Genomic DNA, 19,941 nt, shown 5'->3' with positions numbered 1-19,941 from the left:
TTCCAAGGATACACAAACAACATAAAACAGCTAATCACTGACATGGAATTCGCCTGCAAGAGCATACACATACTACAAAGAGATGTACTGACTCGCTCACTCAATGCAATGTAGCCATCTACTATCCAAGTAGCTGTTTAACATGCATTGAGAAAGATTTCAGATGGTATATTTTTATGTCTGTAGAACTTGTTAGCACTACATAACTACAAGATCATAAACTTCCACTTTCCATGTTATCTTGAAGAATGTAAAAATATGAAATTTGACATAGTATGAAATACAAACAATTTTAACCCTTTGAAAGAAGTAAAACTTACCATTACAAAATACTAAAATATTAACAAGAACAGGCTTACCCCTTCTTTATAAATGATTGGTTTTGCCTCTGATTTTAACAATTGATTGATAAGTGGAATAACTTTCTCCCATTTTTTATACAGGCACCATCCAATCAACTGATAAGTGTGTCCAACAGGATCGGCTAAAGTTGAGCCCATGGTGGCCAGTGTCTTTCCGACTAACAACTGAGGATTACGAAGATCGAAGTGATCATCAAAATACGGATTCCGAATGTATTTCACTCTTACTTTTATCTGGAAGAAGGAAAGAAGAAAATCACCTGGTTACATCACAAATATAATTTCAGCAATAGATTAAACAATATGATAAAAGCAACAAAAAGCAGTCACTTGTACGAGATGCAGGAGTGATGTACCTGGTGGGCAAAATAAAACTGGCCTGGAAAATATTTATAAGACTGACACAGGATTAACAGAACTGCCCATCACAGGACACGCTGGAAACTGTGATTTTGATGCACCAATCGGTTGCTGTTACATGTCTGCGCATGCGTGTCTCCCGAGTATGTCACTGTCTCATTACGTGTGAGTAAGAGAGAGGAACAGACGTGCCTAGTGACCAGTTGTAAGCAGCACAAAATGGTGCTCAAAATAAAACAGCACGTGTTCACTGTCGAGTGTTATGCAAAGCACTATTCATGAAAACCAATACAGTTGGTCTGTTATTGGACATTATAAATTTTCCAACTAACTCATTCGTGGTTGTCAGCGTATCGCCCCAGTGTGCTAATTTAGGCTCATCTTTTGGTAAACAGCAGCACACCTACCAAGATCCACGGCTAGTGCACACTGTGGAGGCCACTGCGTAGGCTACTTGGAGCCACCGGCAGTGCCAATGCACTATGAGAGACTTAATCTCATTTTCAAAAATTGATGCCTGCCTGGCCATCAGATGATATAGGTTCCCTGTGGGAATCAACATCTATACCATCATGGAAAACCTGTGCGGAACTGTTTGCACAAGAATTTAAGACTGGATATGTTTTGGCAAAATCTTCAACAAACTCTGCAATGCAAAACTAGCGGCAAAATGGCATGGAATGGGTTTTGTAGCATATAAAAACCATAATTATCCAAAAAGAGTTCACACCAGAAAACATTGCTTGAGTGAAGGAAAGCAAGCCACAAACTCAGACGAAATCTGTGCAAGTGGGAATTAAGAGATCATCATATCGAAACATTATCAAAAAGGACCTGCATCTGTATCTTTACAAATTTACTGTTGGGCATGCGTTAACCCATATGCACCCATCTGCCCTGTGCACTGACACTGTTAGGAATCCGCCAACCTTTTAGTATGCAAGCTTTCGGTTAAAACAGTATTGTGGGTGATCGACTGCATGTATTATCACGGGACCTGTTACATACTGAGAAATTCTACGCTATTGCTCATGACACAAAAAACAGAACAATACAGAAATATAACACAGAAAAAATCCGGGCGCAACTTTCTAAGAGGATCAGAAGTATCAGATACCTCATTGTTAGCCAGATGTACATATTTGCTCAGTTCGAGAAATCTGCCGCGAGGCATGACAGTTCTAAAATAGGGCGTATCAACACTTACATCTTAGCACCAGTAACTATGAATTGTTGATTTTTGTACCAGCCGCATTAGAATACAAAAAGCAATATATACATGTATTTCATTTGAGTTTGTCTGAGAAAAGTTGGAATCAGCACTGGCATACCTATTAGTTTCATCTGTTATGAACTGTACAATGTTGTCATTGAAGTACTTCTGGAAAATGAAATCTCTACTTACATTTCTACATATACCACTACCAGGATTCACTCCACTTTTTCCAGAAAAGTTTTGAATAATTGGAGAATTCTCTCCAGGCACCCAATTCCATTGAACAGGTTGCTCATCATTTTCACTAAAATCACTTTCACTCTCGCTTGAATCAATCGACATAACATACACAGGATCACTAATAACTTCTTCCTCACTATCACTGCTGAAATCAGAGCCTAAAACATCAAGTAAGCTTTGAATTTCGCTATTACTGAGCATATCGCGTGAGCAAGCAACTTCCTTCTCAGTCATCTTGTCAACAACAGAATAATGATTTCTCGATCGATGATGATTGCCGAAGAAACATACCAGAGCACTCTGGTGACACTTTGAGACACCAAAAACAGATTTCAAGTACAAATGTTTCCAGAAAAAGTCAACAGATGTCACAAACATCTCCAATATGTGACCTTGCACCCCGGCGTATCAGACCGCTTGTGGAGTCCTGGCCCAGCCGCTCAAGCGTATATCAGTCCGCTTACGAGTGCATAGGAGTTAAAGGGTCCAGACAACCCTTTGTGTGTTGAGTTCTGCTGGTGGTTTCTGGCTGAAGTGGAGTCAGAACTTTTGGATCCTCAGTCTTTCATTTCTTCAGATGAGGCCATTTCCAGCTTCACCTGTAATGTTCATTAAAGCGTCAATCCCACGTCAGTCCTATTGTAAATATCTTCCAGGCCAGTATTATTTTGCCCACCCTGTACATTACCCAGTATTACATAAACTTGATGCAGGATTCTAACTAAAGGCAACTACCCATTATGAGTCCCCAAGACTAATTATTTTATAAAATCTGTGGAAAAATATCTCAGTTCACAGTCAAACGGATGTAAAATTTGTGATTTTGGGAAACAATTTGTTACGGCCTTTCTGTGGAGAATAGAGGTATAAGAAGTTGCGGGCGTGAATGGGTGGACAGAGAAAAGATCAAAGTTTAATTTAAAACTCTACAATTTGAAATTTTATTTCTTTCCTTTTTTTTTTTTCTTTTCAGATTTTAAACTTTGTTAAATAATAACAAATAACAGCTGGATAGACAGAGGGGGTAGTGAGCTTGTGTTAGGAATAATTTATAAGTGTTTTCCTGTTTTGAGTATTTTATCAGTGGAGTATGAATACTAGTGAGAGTAATAGTAATGTTATAAATTTGAGAAGGAGAACAGTGCATAAAGGAAGTCTGTCTGGACGCAGCAAGGGTGTAATATGTACACTCGTTCAATGATACTGACAGGATGAGTTTTGATAGCTATCGGTATCCTATACCCCATGCATATGCTAAGGCAATAGATGATTTAATTAAGGAAATGTTAGTAGATAGGATTATTGAGAAGTGAGTGAGTCAATATGTGAACCCATTGATTGTTGTTGGTAAGGAAGACGGCACAGTACGCGTTTGTTTAGATGCTAGGCAGATAAATGCATCACTGCTGATCATGAGAGACCTGGGACCACAGAGGAGCTCATTCAGAGATTTGAGGGTAAACCCCATTTGACCTCTGTTGACTTGAGTTCAAATGTTTGGCAGATACCCTTAGGAAAGAAAACAGGCCTTTGACAGCCTCTTTGCATCGTGGGAAGCTGTACCAATTTTGCCGCTTTCAAAACTGGTGGAAAGAAAGGATAAATACTGCTAACCCAAAAACGAATGAACGAAATTTAGTAAAGAAAAAACTTATGAATACAAAACTTCTTCCAAAAAGTTCTTTTACTTTGCACCAGGGTGCATGATCATATTTTTTTTTTAGTAGTGACATCTGTTGAAGAAAATCTAAACTTCTTGATGAAGGGCTAACAAAACAAGTAGAAATTCACACAGTACTGGAAACTTCACAATAACAAATTTACGTCAAATTACTGTAGTGACATCTTCTGAGTAAAGGTTTAAGTAGGTCTAGTTTTCAAGTTCACTGTTTCTCCTATAGAGGAGTTCTTTTAGGCGCAAGATTTAAATGTGCGGCATAGAGGTGCACCTCCAGGTACAGTATGCAAGAAAAATGAAGACTCTAAAAGATGAGAGAAGAACAGCTCAAGGACAAAGAATTGAGGGAGATTAAACTAGAATTGGAAGAGGAAGAACAAGGAAAAGACATACTTCAGGGGAATAAGAGATATAAGTTGATAGAGGACTTGGTGTCAAGAGAGGATTTAAGAGGCATTGGAAGGTGGTAGTACCACAGTCCCTCAGGTCAGATATAATCTGGTTTTACCACATCGAGCTGGGTCATTTCGGAGCAGACAAGGTACTGGATGCCATACAGGAGAATCTAATTTGGAAGAATATGGGTAGAGACATTAGGAAGACTTTGGCACAGTGTGATTCCTGTCAAAGAAATAAACATCCTAACCATTGTCTGGAAGGCCCAAGGCAAGCTGTAGTGACAGATGGACCTGGTGAGTTAGTTTGTGTAGATTTGTATGGTCCTCCTGTCAAAACAAAGTATGCATATCAGTATATATTTGTTGTTATTGACTCATTTACCAAGTACGAGAGGGCCTGTGTGGGGAAAATTCTGGACACATACATACCGGAGGTCGGTAAACCCAAAAGAATCTTGTTGGATCATGGATCCCAATTTATTTCACATATATGGAGCAACGGGGTGGGTGATACTGGGGTTAGCGTAAGTTACTCTTCCATACGATATACTCAGGAAAATATGTCTGAGAGGTTAATGCGTGAGCTAGGACGCATGTTTCACACATACAGTAGTGAAAATCACAATTCTTGGAAGTAATAATAATCATCATCATCGACCAGTTGATGACCTAACTGATGATGATATTAACGCCATAAATGTTCATTCCCGAGTAAATCAAGTAAAATTCAGTTTCAAAAAAGTTGGTGCGAACGATGTGAAGCGTGTAATTTACTCCCTCGACGACATACCATTATCTTTCATAAAAAATATTATTGTGCCATATTACCTATTCTGACGCATATATTTAATCATTGCCTCGTACAGGGAGTATTCCCAACTGTGTGGAAGCAAGGTATCGTCATTCCTACTCCTAAGAAGAATTCTCCTAGTTTACCATCAGATTATCGCCCTATATCCATTCTCCCACCCCTTTCCAAAGTACTAGAATGCTTGGTACACGAACAAGTCCTCACTTACTTGACTAACTTCTCACTGCTTGATCCTTACCAATCTGGTTTCAAGAAAGGACACAGCACAACGACTGCCCTAATGAAAGTAACTGATGATATCTGACAAGCAATGGACACTCGACAAGTGACTGTACTGGTTCTGCTTGATTTTTCTAGTGCTTTTGATACTGTTGTTCCTCAACTGCTACTTTCAAAATTGGATTCAATAAATTTCAGCAAGACGGCAATAAACTTTTTCAGTTCGTATCTCAAAAATCACCGTCAGTGTGTCAAAGTAAATAATAGCAGATCTGAGTGGCTTAACAAACCCCTCGGTGTCCCCCAAGGGTCTGCACTTGGACCATTGCTGTTTGCAATTTACTTACATGATGTTGCCAAATCGATTACACATTGCAAGTATCATCTTTATGCTGATGATCTGCAGATCTACTACCACTCAAGAACTGATAAAATTCAGAGTGCTGTAGAAAAAGTTAATGCTGATTTAAGTCTCATAAGTAATTTTGCATTGAGTAACAATCTCAAAATTAATCCTCTTAAAACGCAAGCAATAATCATTGGTACTTCGAAAAACTTACACGTCTTAAAACAATATGAAATTCCTCCTGTAGCACTAAACAATACCATTATTCCATTTCGTGAAACAGTTATGAATCTTGGTGTGGCTATAAGCGAAACATTGAACTGGTCGCAACATGTGACAAAAGTGTGCCAAAAGGTATATCAAAGCCTGCATCCTCTGAAGCAGTTTAAAAATATATTTCCTTGGTCCTTGAAAATAAAGCTCATTCAATCACTCTTGTTTCCAATTCTCGAATACTGTGATACAGTTTTTATTGATATCAATAACGAGCAAAGCATGAGACTGCAACTTGCCCAAAATGCATGCATCAGGTATGCATTCGACATACAACCATACGCCCATGTATCCCCATTCTATACACAATTATCTTGGTTACGACTGAATGGCAGACGTAGACTCCATGCAACTACTTTGGTGTATCAAGTGCTTTCTGAAAACACTCCTCCTTACCTATCCACCAGATTTCGCTACCTTAGTTCCCTACACCTGTTCAATACCCGGTCAGGCTGTACGCTAGAAATTCCTGTGCATCGAACCGCAACCTACAACAGATCGTTCACGATCACCGTCACGAGCTGGTGGAATGAACTCCCCAATGACATCAGAGAAGCTAAATCTAAGACAAAATTTAAAATCCTTTGCCAGCGTCATCTTTTAAGCACTTCCAGTCTTTCTTGAGTGTGAATGGGATGCATGAATGAGAGTGAATATGGTTGTTTATTGCAATGTGTTCCTGTATATAATTTAGTTATACTTTACTCACCTTAGTTTAGTTAGTGATACTTTAGTTGCTTTAGTTATACTTTAGGTTGTAAAAATTTCATATGTTTAAATTTTATGTAAAAATATATCATTGTATATACATGAAGTGGTTAAGTGTAAGAAAGGGCCGGGAGCCCTAACTTCGCCAAGTAAAGACGCTTTAATAATAATAATAATAATAATAATAATAATAATAATAATAATAATAATAATAATAATAATAATAATAATAACACTGGTGCAATGTGATGAGTAGAGACGGGAATTTGCCTATTTGATCCCTGTATTCAGAAATGTAGGCTTTTGAGATATAAATCCATCTTAGGGTCCTTTAAGCTAGATTTTGTTGGTTTTATTGTGCCTATAAATGCCTACTTTAGGGGTTTGTGCCTATTTGGAGTATAATTGCCTATTTGATGCCTTTTGAAACTATTTTAAAGAAGCCAATTTTCTTCTAGTGCATTGTAACTGATGTGCCCGCAGGATTATCTTCTCATTTCTCAAGATCTGTTTACCCCACGAACAAAAATGGGAATTCTTGGAAGTCACCAGAAATAGTTCTTGGCAAATTTCCGTCAGGAGAAACCAGGAACAATTTGACCTCAAAGCCTTCAACCCCTCCAACCTTCTAGGACATATACGAGAACCAATCAACGTCGAACCCTTATACCTCCTTCTCGATGTGAACTGTTTTGCACGTACGCTTTATCTTCAGAACGTGTTGTGATTTATTGTGAAGAAGAAGTGTGTCTGTGGCAATAACCAATGAAAAATCACCGGGCGAGTTGGCTGTGCACTTAGGGGCGTGCAGCTGTGAGCTTGCATCCGGGAGATAGTGGGTTCGAGCCCCACTGTTGGCAGCCCTGAAGATGGTTTCCCGTGGTTTCCCACTTTTACACCAGGTCAATGCTGGGGCTGTACCTTAATTAAGGCCACAGTCGCTTCCTTCCCACTCCTAGGCCTTTCCCATCCCATCGTCCCCATAAGACCTATCTGTGTCGGCGTGACGTAAAAAAATTGTAATTGCAAAGAAAAATCGTTGGTTAAAGTGGTGGAATTCAGGGGATCCCAATTTCACTACAGATGGAAAGGTAGTCTTTTTCCAAGCTTGCTGTAAAGAGGTAAGTTCCTTTTATCTTTTTTGTGACTGAACTACTATCGCATTTCATTGTAGCATTTATAGGCCTATTAATTTATGTATTGTGGAACGTTGTTTTGTTGCAATGCTGTATTAGTCGTGAACTTTCAATAATTTATATTGCTAAAATGTAAATAATCATTTAATTACTGAACGAGCAGTTAGAACACCGGTGGTCTCTTGTGACAGAGTGGATGAAATTTAAGAATCGGTTTTCTGAACTCTGATTCAATTCCTGTGAAAATAGAGATTTACAACTGAACGAATTTCTTTCTTAATCTGTTTACCCTCCAGGGTAGGTTTTTCCCTCGGATTCAGCGAAGCCCACCTCTACCGTTTCAAGGGCAGTGTCCTGGAGTGTGAGACTTTGGGTCGGGGGATACAACAGGGGAGGTGGACTAGTACCTTGCCCAGAAAGCCTCACCTTCTATGCTGAAAAGGGGCCTTGTGAAAGCATGGGAAAATTGGAAGGGATAGGCAAAGAAGAGAAAAGGAAGTGGACGCGTCTTTAAGTTAGGTACCACCCCGGCATTTTCCTGGAGGAGAAGTGGGAAACCACAGAAAACCACTTCGAGGATGGCTGAGGTGGGAATCGAACCCACCTCTACTCAGTTGACCTTCCAAGGCTGAGTGGATCCCATTCCAGCCCTCGTGCTACTTTTCAAATTTCGTGGCAGAGCCGGGAATAGCACCTAGGCCTCCATGGGTGGCGCCTAATCACGCTAACTGCTACACCACAGAAGCGGATTACAACTGAAATGTAATATTTTTTAAAATCGTGAGTAACTTTCACCAGCGCTATGTGTAGGCTCTGGTGAACTCTATTGCGCTTCCTCTAAGCCTTCGTGAAACATACGGCGAGTTGGCCATGCGGTTAGGAGCGCGCGGCTGTGAGCTTGCATCCAGGAGATAGTGGGTTTGAATCCCACAGTCGGCAGCCCTGAAGATGGTTATCCATAGTTTCCCATTTTCACACCAGGCAAATGCTGAGGCTGTACCTTAATTAAGTCCATGGCCGCTTCCTTTCAACTTCTAGGCCTTCTCTATCCCATCGTCGCCATAAGACCTATCTTCGGTGCGACGTAAAGCTACTAGAAAAAAAAGAAAGAAAGAAACGTAGGTTGAAGATCGAATGTGATGCAGCTAGGACGATGTCACAGAGGCTAGACATACAAGATGGCACGGCTTGGACGATGTCAGAGCGTGTTTAACAAGGCTACAAGACCAGGTCAGTGAATAGACCGTTGGTCTGGATTGGTGAAGTCCGGTTAGTGCTGGATGGGGGGAGGGGGTGGGGTTGGTGGCAAGGAAAGAGAGTCTGTGGTGCGTAACCTCTAGCATCCCATCTAGAATTTTGCAAAATTGTGACAAAAAGTAAGTTTATGGGCGCATGTCACAACAATTTCAAATCACGCGGTTTTCTGATTTTCAACGAGTGTGGCAGCCTTGTAGGCACACATGATGCAGGATCTATTGCAGGCAACAGAAAATAGTCTTCATGACAGCTAACCCGGCTGACCAAAGCCGGTGAATAGCAACATATAAAATGTTCACAAATCTGAGATTTGTAGTGCCTCCGTCATACACACTCCTGGCTGGCCCGTGGTAGGATTTCTTGGCACAGATGCGGTGGTGAAAGCCGTGTATTGAAAAGCGCGGCACCAAATATCTCTACTCATATTCCTCATTCATCCAATCCTTATTTATCAGTGCGTCTGTACTGTAAAAACTTTCCTTGATTGAGTCCCTTTTCTCTCGTAGTTCTGGTAACAGTTCCTGGTATGCTGGAGTTTGCTGTAGAGGCATTTGCAGTCTTAAATCCTCTATCAATGTTTCCCGGGCTAAAACATATACGTACCGGGATCAGGTAAATTTAGATACCCCTAGAACCCTCTTAAGGTATCTTGGTTTCATGTTTTCCAGTTCTCATAGCTGTTTACGTGATAGGTACTCCCATATTATAAGCTAAAAGTTGTACACAGTAATATAGTATGTATCCTGCTGTAATGGATTTAGAATTACTCCTCGCCATGGTACAATGTATTTTGCATCTCATTCATGCGTTCATATGATTGTCAGCGTCACTGTGAGTTCTAATATCAAGATTGTATGGCCTTTCCTCTGATTTGGTGATGGTGAGCCATCTAGCGGTCAACTTGGTACTAGTATTACGAGGTGACTAGTTGGTGCTGCTCTCTGGCCGCGAGAAGAAAAGCTTGCTATGCGATGAACCGTGGCTCGACAATGTAAGTGAGAAGCAGTTTTTTTAAATTCTTGATTCTGAAATTGAAGAAGACGCTTTGGAAGCTAAGCTCCTGGTTGTGCATTAAGGAATAAATTATCACTTCAGAACGTGAAGATGGTAATGGGATTCGATCCTGGTTGATAGATTCTCCATCTGGGCATAAGGCTCGAAGTTTTGGTTTGTTTTTTTAAATTTAATCGTTATAATCCTCCGACCTCGTAAGTAGACTTCAAAGCACTTCAGTACTGGGTTAACCTAGCCAACGAAAACTACTATTTCACGGTGTTAAGAGACATGGAGACCCTTTAAGGCCTACTATATGTGAAAAATTCTGCATCTAATCTTCGGACTTTTGAGGTTTAAAAAAAAATTTTAAAAACTGGTCTTCATCATAACTATATAATGTTCATCTGTTTGGGGTTTCAATTTTAAATTGTAAGGACGATATTAGTTTTACCTTCTTGATACAGTTATTTAATGTTTCATGCACGTAAATGAATAATTTATGTACGAAGTCTCTGTATAACCTAGATGGTGGTTTAATTTCATTTTCTCTTATTTATCATAATAATCATATTTATTATTTAAATATTTTCAAGCCATTTCGAGCAAGTAAAAAAAAAGGTTTAGATGAAAGCTTTTCTAATTAATTCCTCGGTACTTTCGAGTAGCCATTTTGATCTTGGTGGTTGTCATCTGTTACACAGCCGTAGGGGGACGTTGCTCTGTTGTATTTGACATATGAGTATCAGCTAATTATTGATGTCTTGACATTCATCTGATATGGAGATGATTTTTTCGTGCGTGTTGATGACTTTTCTGCAGTGTTGAGTTATTTAAAGATAAAAATTTCATTGTTCCGTATTGAAATTATTAACATTAAAAATTAAATAATTGAAGTTCAACCAATTCAATACATAAAAGAAAGAAATGTAGTAATTACATTCTTATTTAAATGGGACCGGTTTCGACCCTAGTCCAGGTCATCGTCAGCCGTAAAAACAAGTAGGCGAAATCACACAATGTTTATGAATATTGGAGAAATAGGTCAGTTTCACACACTGTCAGGCACAATTGTGCCTAGGGTCGAAACCGGTCCCATTTAAATAAGAATGTAATTACTACATTTCTTTCTTTTATGTATTGAATTGGTTGAACTTCAATTATTTAATTTTTAATTTTAGTGTTGAGTTACTCACTTAATTAAAGTTTCGGTCGCTAGTGCGATATTTGATTATTTATCCTACTTGCGGATTTATTTGCATGTTCTTTGGATTATTTCTTCCTGATTACTGAAGTTGGGTGTTGTTGTGGGTTATGACAGTTTTCATGCACCATTTGGGTAACCAAGATAGTCCATTAGAGAAGTTTTCAGTGTTCATACTGTAATAGTTGTTTTTAAGATTTTAATTTTGAATTAATCTTCCATTTATTAATTGCTCTGAATTTGAATTGTAGTTTAGGGAGGTCAGAAGTTCTTTTAAATGATTTTGCCTTATTAAAGTTTTCTTTCAAAAATTTAATTGAGGGTTTATTATTTCAGCCAATTACTTAATTAAACTTAGTTTTAATTGATTCACTTGGCCTCTTGTGCCCTAGCTTCTGCAAATCGCGACGGCCTTTTCTTTGGGATATCTGGTATGTATACTGGTTATTATTATTTCTTATTTGCTTGTTATTATCCCAGATCGTGCTAACACTCTTGCCTATTTATTTTACTGTGTCGTGAGACTGCCCATCTTGTAACTTCAAGCTGAAGATGGCACTACTATGCATCGAAACTGGTACTTTAAACTAATAAATAACATGTTGTAAACATCTTATACAACATACTTTGTATTGAATAGGTTGAACTTTTCCTCAATTCCAATTGTGCATTCTCATATTACTTATAATCCGTATGTGAATGTTGGTAGCACTTTGACTTGGAAAAGTTTCATGGCCGTCTCCAATGACATTCTTTGCAGATGTTTGATGTCACTTATGCTTCTAAGTGCAGCACTGGGAAGGTACTGGGAAGGTTGTCCCGGAGACTTGTAGTGTGATCCCTAGATATGTGATTTGGTATTTCAGTGTTAATATACGTCCTCCGTACACAATGCAGTCCCCTTTCGAGAAGTGGCCTCCTCTCCTGAATACCATTAATTCTGTCTTTTTTAGATTAATCCTTAGCTTGTTCTCATTCGCCCATTGTGTGATAAACTCCATTCCCTTTTGCAGGTCTCTTATGTTATTAGCGGCTAGTGCCATATCACTTTACAAAGGAAATTTAATATGTCATCCTATTCAATACATACACATCTCCGTCACTAGATGGAATACGGAATGATTCTAATATCTTGTAATAATGCCATATCATCCGCATATATGTTGTTGTATCCACAAAGACGCACACACGCGATGCCGTCAATTGTGTACACGATTTTTATTTACAAATTATATACATATATTATACACACATCAATAAACCACCATTTTGAACACTTGACTGTTATGCTCTTGAATAAAACACTGTTATGAACAAAAAGAAGAAGACTGCATGTCAACCAACTACCAATGCAACAAATTCACATACTCGATTAACAACGTGCACACATAACTCTCACTAAAACAACTCCACTCAACCCTCCAGCCTACCTCTTTATATAAGTTGCATGGCCAGGCTTCTAGGAGAATATGACACAATATGTTTTCTCATAATTTCAGAGAGTCTCCAATAGCCTAATGATGTTTCCATAAAGACGCATACAAAATGCTGTCACTTGAGTACACAGTTTTTATTTACAATTATCTACAAGTTACACATCAATAAACCACTTTAACAACTGTCTATCACAAAGAATCAGAAGGCTAAGACTGCCATCTTGAAACAGCTGACTGCTACTGTAGCATGTCAGCACAAGCACAACAAAAGTTCACAAAAACAACTCCTGTAAAACAATACTCCACTCCACCATCAAGACCGCCTCCTTATATATGATGCCTGGCCAGGCTTCTAGAAGGATATGTCACAACCTATCATCTTGTAAATTCTACAGCATTCAATAGCATATTACAAGTTGTCCATTTCATGACCGTATCGATGTTTAATCAAGAAGTAAGTATAAATAACCACCTAATCGATACTTTATTAATGCCTCAGGTAAAATTGAATAAAATTAAAACTTACAGGACATGTTTCGACCACTTAGTGGTCCTCTTCAGCTGTATAAATAAAGAACTGAAAAGAAAAACATTGACAATAAGCACAAATAAAAGTTCTTTGGAGACTCCTTTGATAAAAATGGAGGTCATCAGAATAGGTCATCTTGCCTCTCGTTCTTGTTTGGAAAAGATGTTTATTCTGCGCTGTCTAGAGGGTCTGTCTTTGAGCGCGACCTGGTGAAGTAACGATGTGATACAGTTTGACAGTTCATGGAAAGCTCTGGAGAGAAGGGAAGTAGAGTTTTATCGTCATCCCTCACATGTTATTTTATTTCAGATTTACCAGATATAGCCATGCATCTCCCTGTACTGCCCTCAACTTGCTTTCCCCTTGTCTTGTGCCCCTTATTTTCTCTCTTGATTCCTTTCCTCCTTCCACATCTAATCGTCGTCCACTCCTGGGTCCCTTTCTTCCTCTCATCACTCTCATCCACTGTTGTTCTTCTTCCCTCCACTTTAAATTTTCATCCGCACTGGGTTTAGAATTTCTTTCAATTCTGATAACCATCGTAATTTCTATTTCCTCCTTGGATTCCGTCGTCCCTCTTGGGTATTTTTGCCTTGTCTTGCGTTCTTCTTCTCTTATTCGTATTCTAGATTCCTCTGCTCTCTGCTCTTCCGTGATAGGGTTTACTGCATCCTTTTGTTATGTCATTGATCTTCCAGTCTCATTCCTTATTTCCTATTTTAATAACACTTTAATACTATTTGTGATATATGGTTTGTAGTTGCTGGTTGATTTTTTCTATAATTTTTTCTTCCACCTCCTTGTCTTTAAGTACTTTGTCGACTTGCTTACTTGGCCCACTTGTGTCTCTAACCTGTCACTATTGTCACCTCTGTTCCATCCTATGTCTGCCCTTGACTTTCTGCCACTGCTCCCTCTATTCTGTGCTGTATCTGTGGTAGCAGGTGCGTTCGAACTACTGAGATCTGCTTGAAGCGTGTTGTTGGTATATCGGATGTCACTCGATTTCTTGCAGCTATTTTTTTCGTATTGTCTTTCCCCATTAGATGTCGGGTTTGTGTTGTTGTTGGTTGTGGTTTTGTGCGCTGAGTCTGTAGATGTCATTATCTGTCCTTCTTGTCGGGTGATTGCCTTCCTGCTGTCCACTCTGTATGGGTTCTCCCCGCTAGGTGTCGGATTCTGTTTGCCTTCCTGCTGTCCACTCTGTATGGGTTCTCCCCGCTAGGTGTCGGATTCTGGTTGCTGCTACTTGTAGTTTCCCGTATTGGTCCAACAGATGTTGTTAGTTGTCTCTTTGGTCGTCTGTCTTCTTCATACTGATTTTCCCGTTATGTGTCGGGCTCCGGTTACGGCCGCTTGCAGTGTCTTGAGTTGGGCCGGTAGATTTCTCTAAGTGTTCCTCTGATCGACTGTCTGCTCCATACTGGTTTTCCCTGCTAGGTGTCAGGCTCAGGCTGCTACTCCTTGTAGTTTTATGTGTTGAGCCAACAGACGTCACTAGTTGTCCTGATTGAGTGATTGGTGTCAGGCTCAGGCTGCTACTCCTTTTAGTTTCATGTGCTGAGCCAACAGATGTCGCTAGTTGTCTCTTTGACTGGCTGTCTGTTCCCCCTTCTATCTCATAGATTTCTTTTTCCTTAACCTCATTTTGTGGCATTTCCTTATCCTCGTTCTTATTGCCTATGTCATGTTTCATTGCTATAAAGCATTCCTTGATGACACTCGCCACTTGATGCATGTTTTCCTTCATGTCTTTCCGTAATTAGTCTCCTACTTCCGCGATGGTCACTGAACTTCTTAGAGCACATTCGATTCGCGTTTCCATACTGTCTACCATCTTGACCATACTTTAATTTTAATTTATGTCAATAATATTTCTACGTTGATTACAGATTTGAATGTGAGACTTGTAGCCTTTCATTTCTTACTGTATATGGTCATAATGGCCACACTAATGTATTACAAAAGGTTTTTGCCCTCTTACACATGCAACTATATTCCTACACCACACATCTCAAAAACTTAACACTTAAAAAGAAATATAATTCATGTAATTCCCCATTGATTTGACAATCACTAAGTATATTTTCAACCAAAAATTCCAAATTTTTAAATGATAAGTCATTTAGTATGGCGAGTACAGTTCTGAAACAAAATAAAGCAACTCACCAGTATAGCTGTTGAATACCACCATAGCCCAAAAGTATACTATTAAACTCTGACTCTTTGATCCTATTTCATTCATAAGAGCTTATGTAGTCTTATTGATATACCTGAATTACATGCATTATATAACTATAAGAGAAGAGAGAACTTGAGTATTATATACAGTAAATCCTTGTTAGGACGGTTCTGCAGGAGACAAGGAAAGAGAACATGTTAAGCGAGAAAACGTACAGTACAGGTAGTAATGAATATGAACTATCCAACAGGTATATGGAAACACTTCATTTTTTTCGCCAAAACATGTGTGCATTTTACGTCGTGTATGTAAGGGTATAGGGAAAGTTAAACGCTTTCTACTGTTTGCAAAGATTATTGAAAGTATTAAAAGGCATGAAAAAGACGACAGAACAAATAGGAAAGCCTTTCCCACTGGGGCTTATTAAATAGCACTAGTGTATTAATAGCAAGTCTGGAGTGTATACATGTATTATTTCCAAACAACAAACAGTTTGTTACAATTGATGCTTTCACATTCCGCATTTATAGACATGATATGGGCTTTTTGGGCTTATGCCATGTCAAGAAAATAAGGTGAAATTCTTTATGTTTTGCAGAGGACTTTGCCCCGTGTCTTCAGAATGAAAGTCCGAAATTAGAGACGTTAGTAACAGAAGTGTAAGTGGTACGTTCATTCGTCACCAGATGGCTCATCGCACACGGAAGCTGACTGCACCATCAGAATCAGTCTGGAAGAGGGTCACAAGGTATACATTGGCCAAACATGCCGGTCCATTGGTACTCGTATCAAGAAACATGAACAAAATATTTGTCTGTTTTTTAAAACAGATCTCCCCCTCAGCATACTAATCCTACCTGTTACCGTTTTTTTTTTTTTTTGATCATAAAGGTGAAAGAAGGTGCGGGCATGAATGGGTCCATCTAATACAGTCAAAAGATTAATTAAAAGCTTTAAAATTAAAGTTATATTACTTTTCTCCTTTTTTTTTTTTTCCAGGTGGAAAATATTAACAAAACAAGTCGCTCAGCGACGGAACAAGATTTCAGGTACAAAGTCAGAAACATCAACAGACTGCCAATTAACAGTACGAGCTTAACGCTCCCAATCCTACAAAGGTTACTTGAGTATTATTGCTCCATCCACTCAACAGTCAAGGAGACAGGTCTCCCAATTCCATTTACAAGGTATACTAACACCTCTACAAAATAACAAGAGCGTCTAAGCTCTAGGGATTTGTCTAGGAAACTACGCTTCAAACCTTATACCTGTACTGACTTATCACGGCAACCTTCAACAACCAGAGCATATTTGTTCACTAAAATTTATACTCTCCAGGCCTCTCGAGGCACAGCCTACATTTTGCAATTCAAACTAATTCACTGTCTTCAACTCTCAACAGTTTAACCACTTAACAGAAATTACTAAGTTTTACAGGAGTATCAAATACTTATGCTACCAGGCCTTTGTGGGAAAAAAAAGGTTAAAGTTGGTGGCCTCAAAATCAAAATGATGCAGAGGCGGACATTTGCACTCCTTGAAATTTGCACACAAGATTTAAATCCTAGTTGGGCTTCCTGCCAGATGTTACAGAGGCTAATCCTATACTACTGAGGTGACTAGAAGGAGAAAATATAAGTTATAGGCTGAAAACTGTTACAAAATCATAGTCACCTCGAAGTCAAGTTGATAGGGAACTTGAGAGGGTGTCACACTCTCTATTCCCGAATTTAAGCTAAGTGCTTTTTGGCTAGTTTGAAATTTACAGAAGAACTTTACATTTTAGAAAATTGGAAAATTAAAGTTACTTTATTAAAGATAGAAAACCTTCCCCTCGAGCTAGCTTACAGAGGCTATCACCTAGTTATTAAATGGCTGCCATTACCTTATTGCGCTGGACTGCTCGATGAAGGGCGAAACGCCACTGCCTCCACTATTAGCACACTCAGTAAACTGGACGATCAAGAAGACAAAGTGGCTCGAAAAACTGCCAGCTTTTATACCCGAGAGGAGGGTTCTAGAAAGATCTGGGCTAAGGCCCGACACACCCCCAATTTTTATTGGATAATCGAATAAGCAGAGGAAAATGGTGATTGGTGGGAAAACGAACATACAAAATTTGTTACTGGTTAATTTTGAAGTTTATGGAAAGAGATCAAAGTATTGACAACTGCAATACACAAGAAAAAAAAAAAGACAAATCAACACAGTTTAGGAAACCTTAAAATAAAAAATTACTTTAGAATTTTAATAGTTCCTCTTCACACTAGAGGGCATAACATGCGTTCTTTTGGTATAGACATCTCTGAAAAAAGAAGTCTAAACTTCTTGCACAAGTTGTTGCAAGTTTATATTGAAGATGGCGTTTTTCAAGGTGCTTCATTTGAATGAAAGGGTGAGGTGTACCCTCGCGGTACACTATCCATTGATGCCTTGGGTTCGATACTCTAGTCCCCAAGTGTTGTTTATTGTTCAAGCATTTTACGACAAGGATCCTTTTCAGAGTCAGACAACATAAATTATTTTTAAGAAATAATGTGATACAAAAGTCTTTTAGACAAACATTTTAATATTTTTGAAGTGATTTTAATGTGTGTATATGTTTCTTCATCTGCCTGCTGTCATTTCTTGATGGATACAGTACTTTTGCATCCATCTCTTGGCACAGGCCAGAGTAAAGTGTAGCTTCCACCGAAATCCCAGTCAACATCCATGGCTGTGACAATATGGAAGTTGTTGGGGGTATGGGTAGTGCTGAGTAATGACATTCAGAGTATGACTAGTGCATCTGAGTGTTATGAAAGGTGCTGCTCATAGGGTCAGTCGTGCTGCAATTGTACTTTCTAACCCAGTGAGGAAAGCAATTGCAAACTACCTCACTCCTCATCTTGCCTAGTACGCCTCATTTTGGTGCTGCCATTGGTTTTTGGGGTTTCCTTATAACCGCATAACCTTGGGTGGTGCTATTTGAGGATCCAACCAGCCTCTGGGCTGATGACCTAACAGACAGACATGTTTCTTCAAATATCTTTGTACTGTAAATTTAATGAACCACAGGGTCAATACTATTAAGAGTTTCAACAGTATAGTTTGTATAAATTGGATAACTTCCTCAGACTAATGTTAGTTTTAAGATTAAATAAGGCTGATGATGTCCAGTAAAAGAGGGGTGAAACATGTAACTTAAATTCTGGTAGTTTTATGTTCATTTAACCACGCAACAGTGGATTGCATTGAATACTCTTTGTGTAAACTTAGTGATAAAGCCGTTTCCAATACAGAACAATGACGAGAATAATGGTTTGTAATGATAGTGCTGTACAGCATACGGTGAGCCATCTGGTGACGAATGAACGTACCACTTCTATTACTAACGTCTAAATTCAAACTTTCATTCTTGGAGAAGTCTTCCTCGTGAACAGTCAAGATTTTCTTCTGAAGACGCAGAGCAAAGTTCTTTGCGAAACATAAATAATTTCACTTTATTTTCTTTTACATGCCATAGGCCCAAAACGCCTATATCATGTCAACAAACAGTTTCCCAGACTTTACATTCAAAATGGAATTCCTGAATAGGTCTCTTAGTCATTTTCAACCTGAGGTACATATAAATCAAGGGAAGTGACAATTCACACATACCACTACTCACCTCTTCTTTCGAATCTTCCTCAGGAAGAGATTCTTCTTCCCACACAGATTTATTTCTTAAGAACATGTGGCATGAGGCTAGAGCTAAATGTGTTGTCAGAGGATGATTCCAGTCTTCTTGTAACATCTGAAGTACACTAACTCTTGTAGCTTCTATAAACAAAATATCACAGTTCAGGAATTCAGTAAAAAATGAAAAGCAACAGTTGTTAATTGACAAACTTAAATACAAACTTATTTTAAATATATATATTTCTTAGAATATGCTTTACATTGCACCAACACAAATAGGCCTAGGAGTGGGAAGGAAGTGGATGTGGCCTTAATTAAGGTACAGCCCCAGCATTTACCTGGTGTGAAAATGGGAAACCACAGAAAACCATCTTCAGGGCTGCCAAAAGTGGGATTTGAACCCACTATCATCCGGATGCAAGCTCACAGCTGCGAGCTCTTAACCGATGGCCAACTTGCCTGGTTTTAAAAATATATGAGAAAATTTATTAAAACATTTTAAGAAAAGAGATCTATGCAGATTTTGTTTTTAAGGGAACCGGGAAGTGTATTTCCTTGAGTGTTCTTTTGATATATTCAGAATACATTCATCATTATTCGGGTAGAATATCAGGGTTCTAAGTTTAATATTTTGGGTCAGAAAGAACATTATAAAAATCATGTTTTTTAAAAATATTGAAAAAATTCCCTCAATTGATGTACCTTTTTCTGAGAAAATACTCAAACCAGACCCAAGAAACGTTGCATGCATAATATTTAAACTTTTCTTTGAGCTGCTGAAGTAAAATTATTGTCCTATTATTGACAGGAGTTGAGAATTATTTTTCTTATATCCTAGTTGAAAAGTGAAATGTTCTGTAAAATTTTCAGTGCTCTTCAAGCTGGCCTCCATGAACTAATCAAGATATCTGATTAAATTTACTTCCACAAGCA

General features: G+C 38.7%; 1 protein-coding gene across 1 annotated transcript in view; it reads right to left on the bottom strand.

Annotated features, from left to right (window-relative positions):
- LOC136874267 (small ribosomal subunit protein mS27) overlaps positions 1 to 19,941 on the bottom strand; it is an 80,327-nt gene that overhangs the window by 13,391 nt on the left and 46,995 nt on the right. The window contains exons 5-6 of the mRNA XM_067147890.2: positions 18,998 to 19,149; positions 360 to 596 (exon numbers count right to left, since the gene is read on the bottom strand). Of these exons, the coding sequence (XP_067003991.2) occupies positions 360 to 596; positions 18,998 to 19,149 (389 nt within the window). The remainder of the gene's footprint in view (positions 1 to 359; positions 597 to 18,997; positions 19,150 to 19,941) is intronic.

The sequence above is a fragment of the Anabrus simplex genome, chromosome 5 (genome assembly GCF_040414725.1).
Source record: "Anabrus simplex isolate iqAnaSimp1 chromosome 5, ASM4041472v1, whole genome shotgun sequence".
Lineage (NCBI taxonomy): Eukaryota > Metazoa > Arthropoda > Insecta > Orthoptera > Tettigoniidae > Anabrus > Anabrus simplex.
The sequence above is the reverse complement of the archived record's forward strand: the minus strand, read 5'-3'. Positions and strand labels throughout refer to the sequence as shown.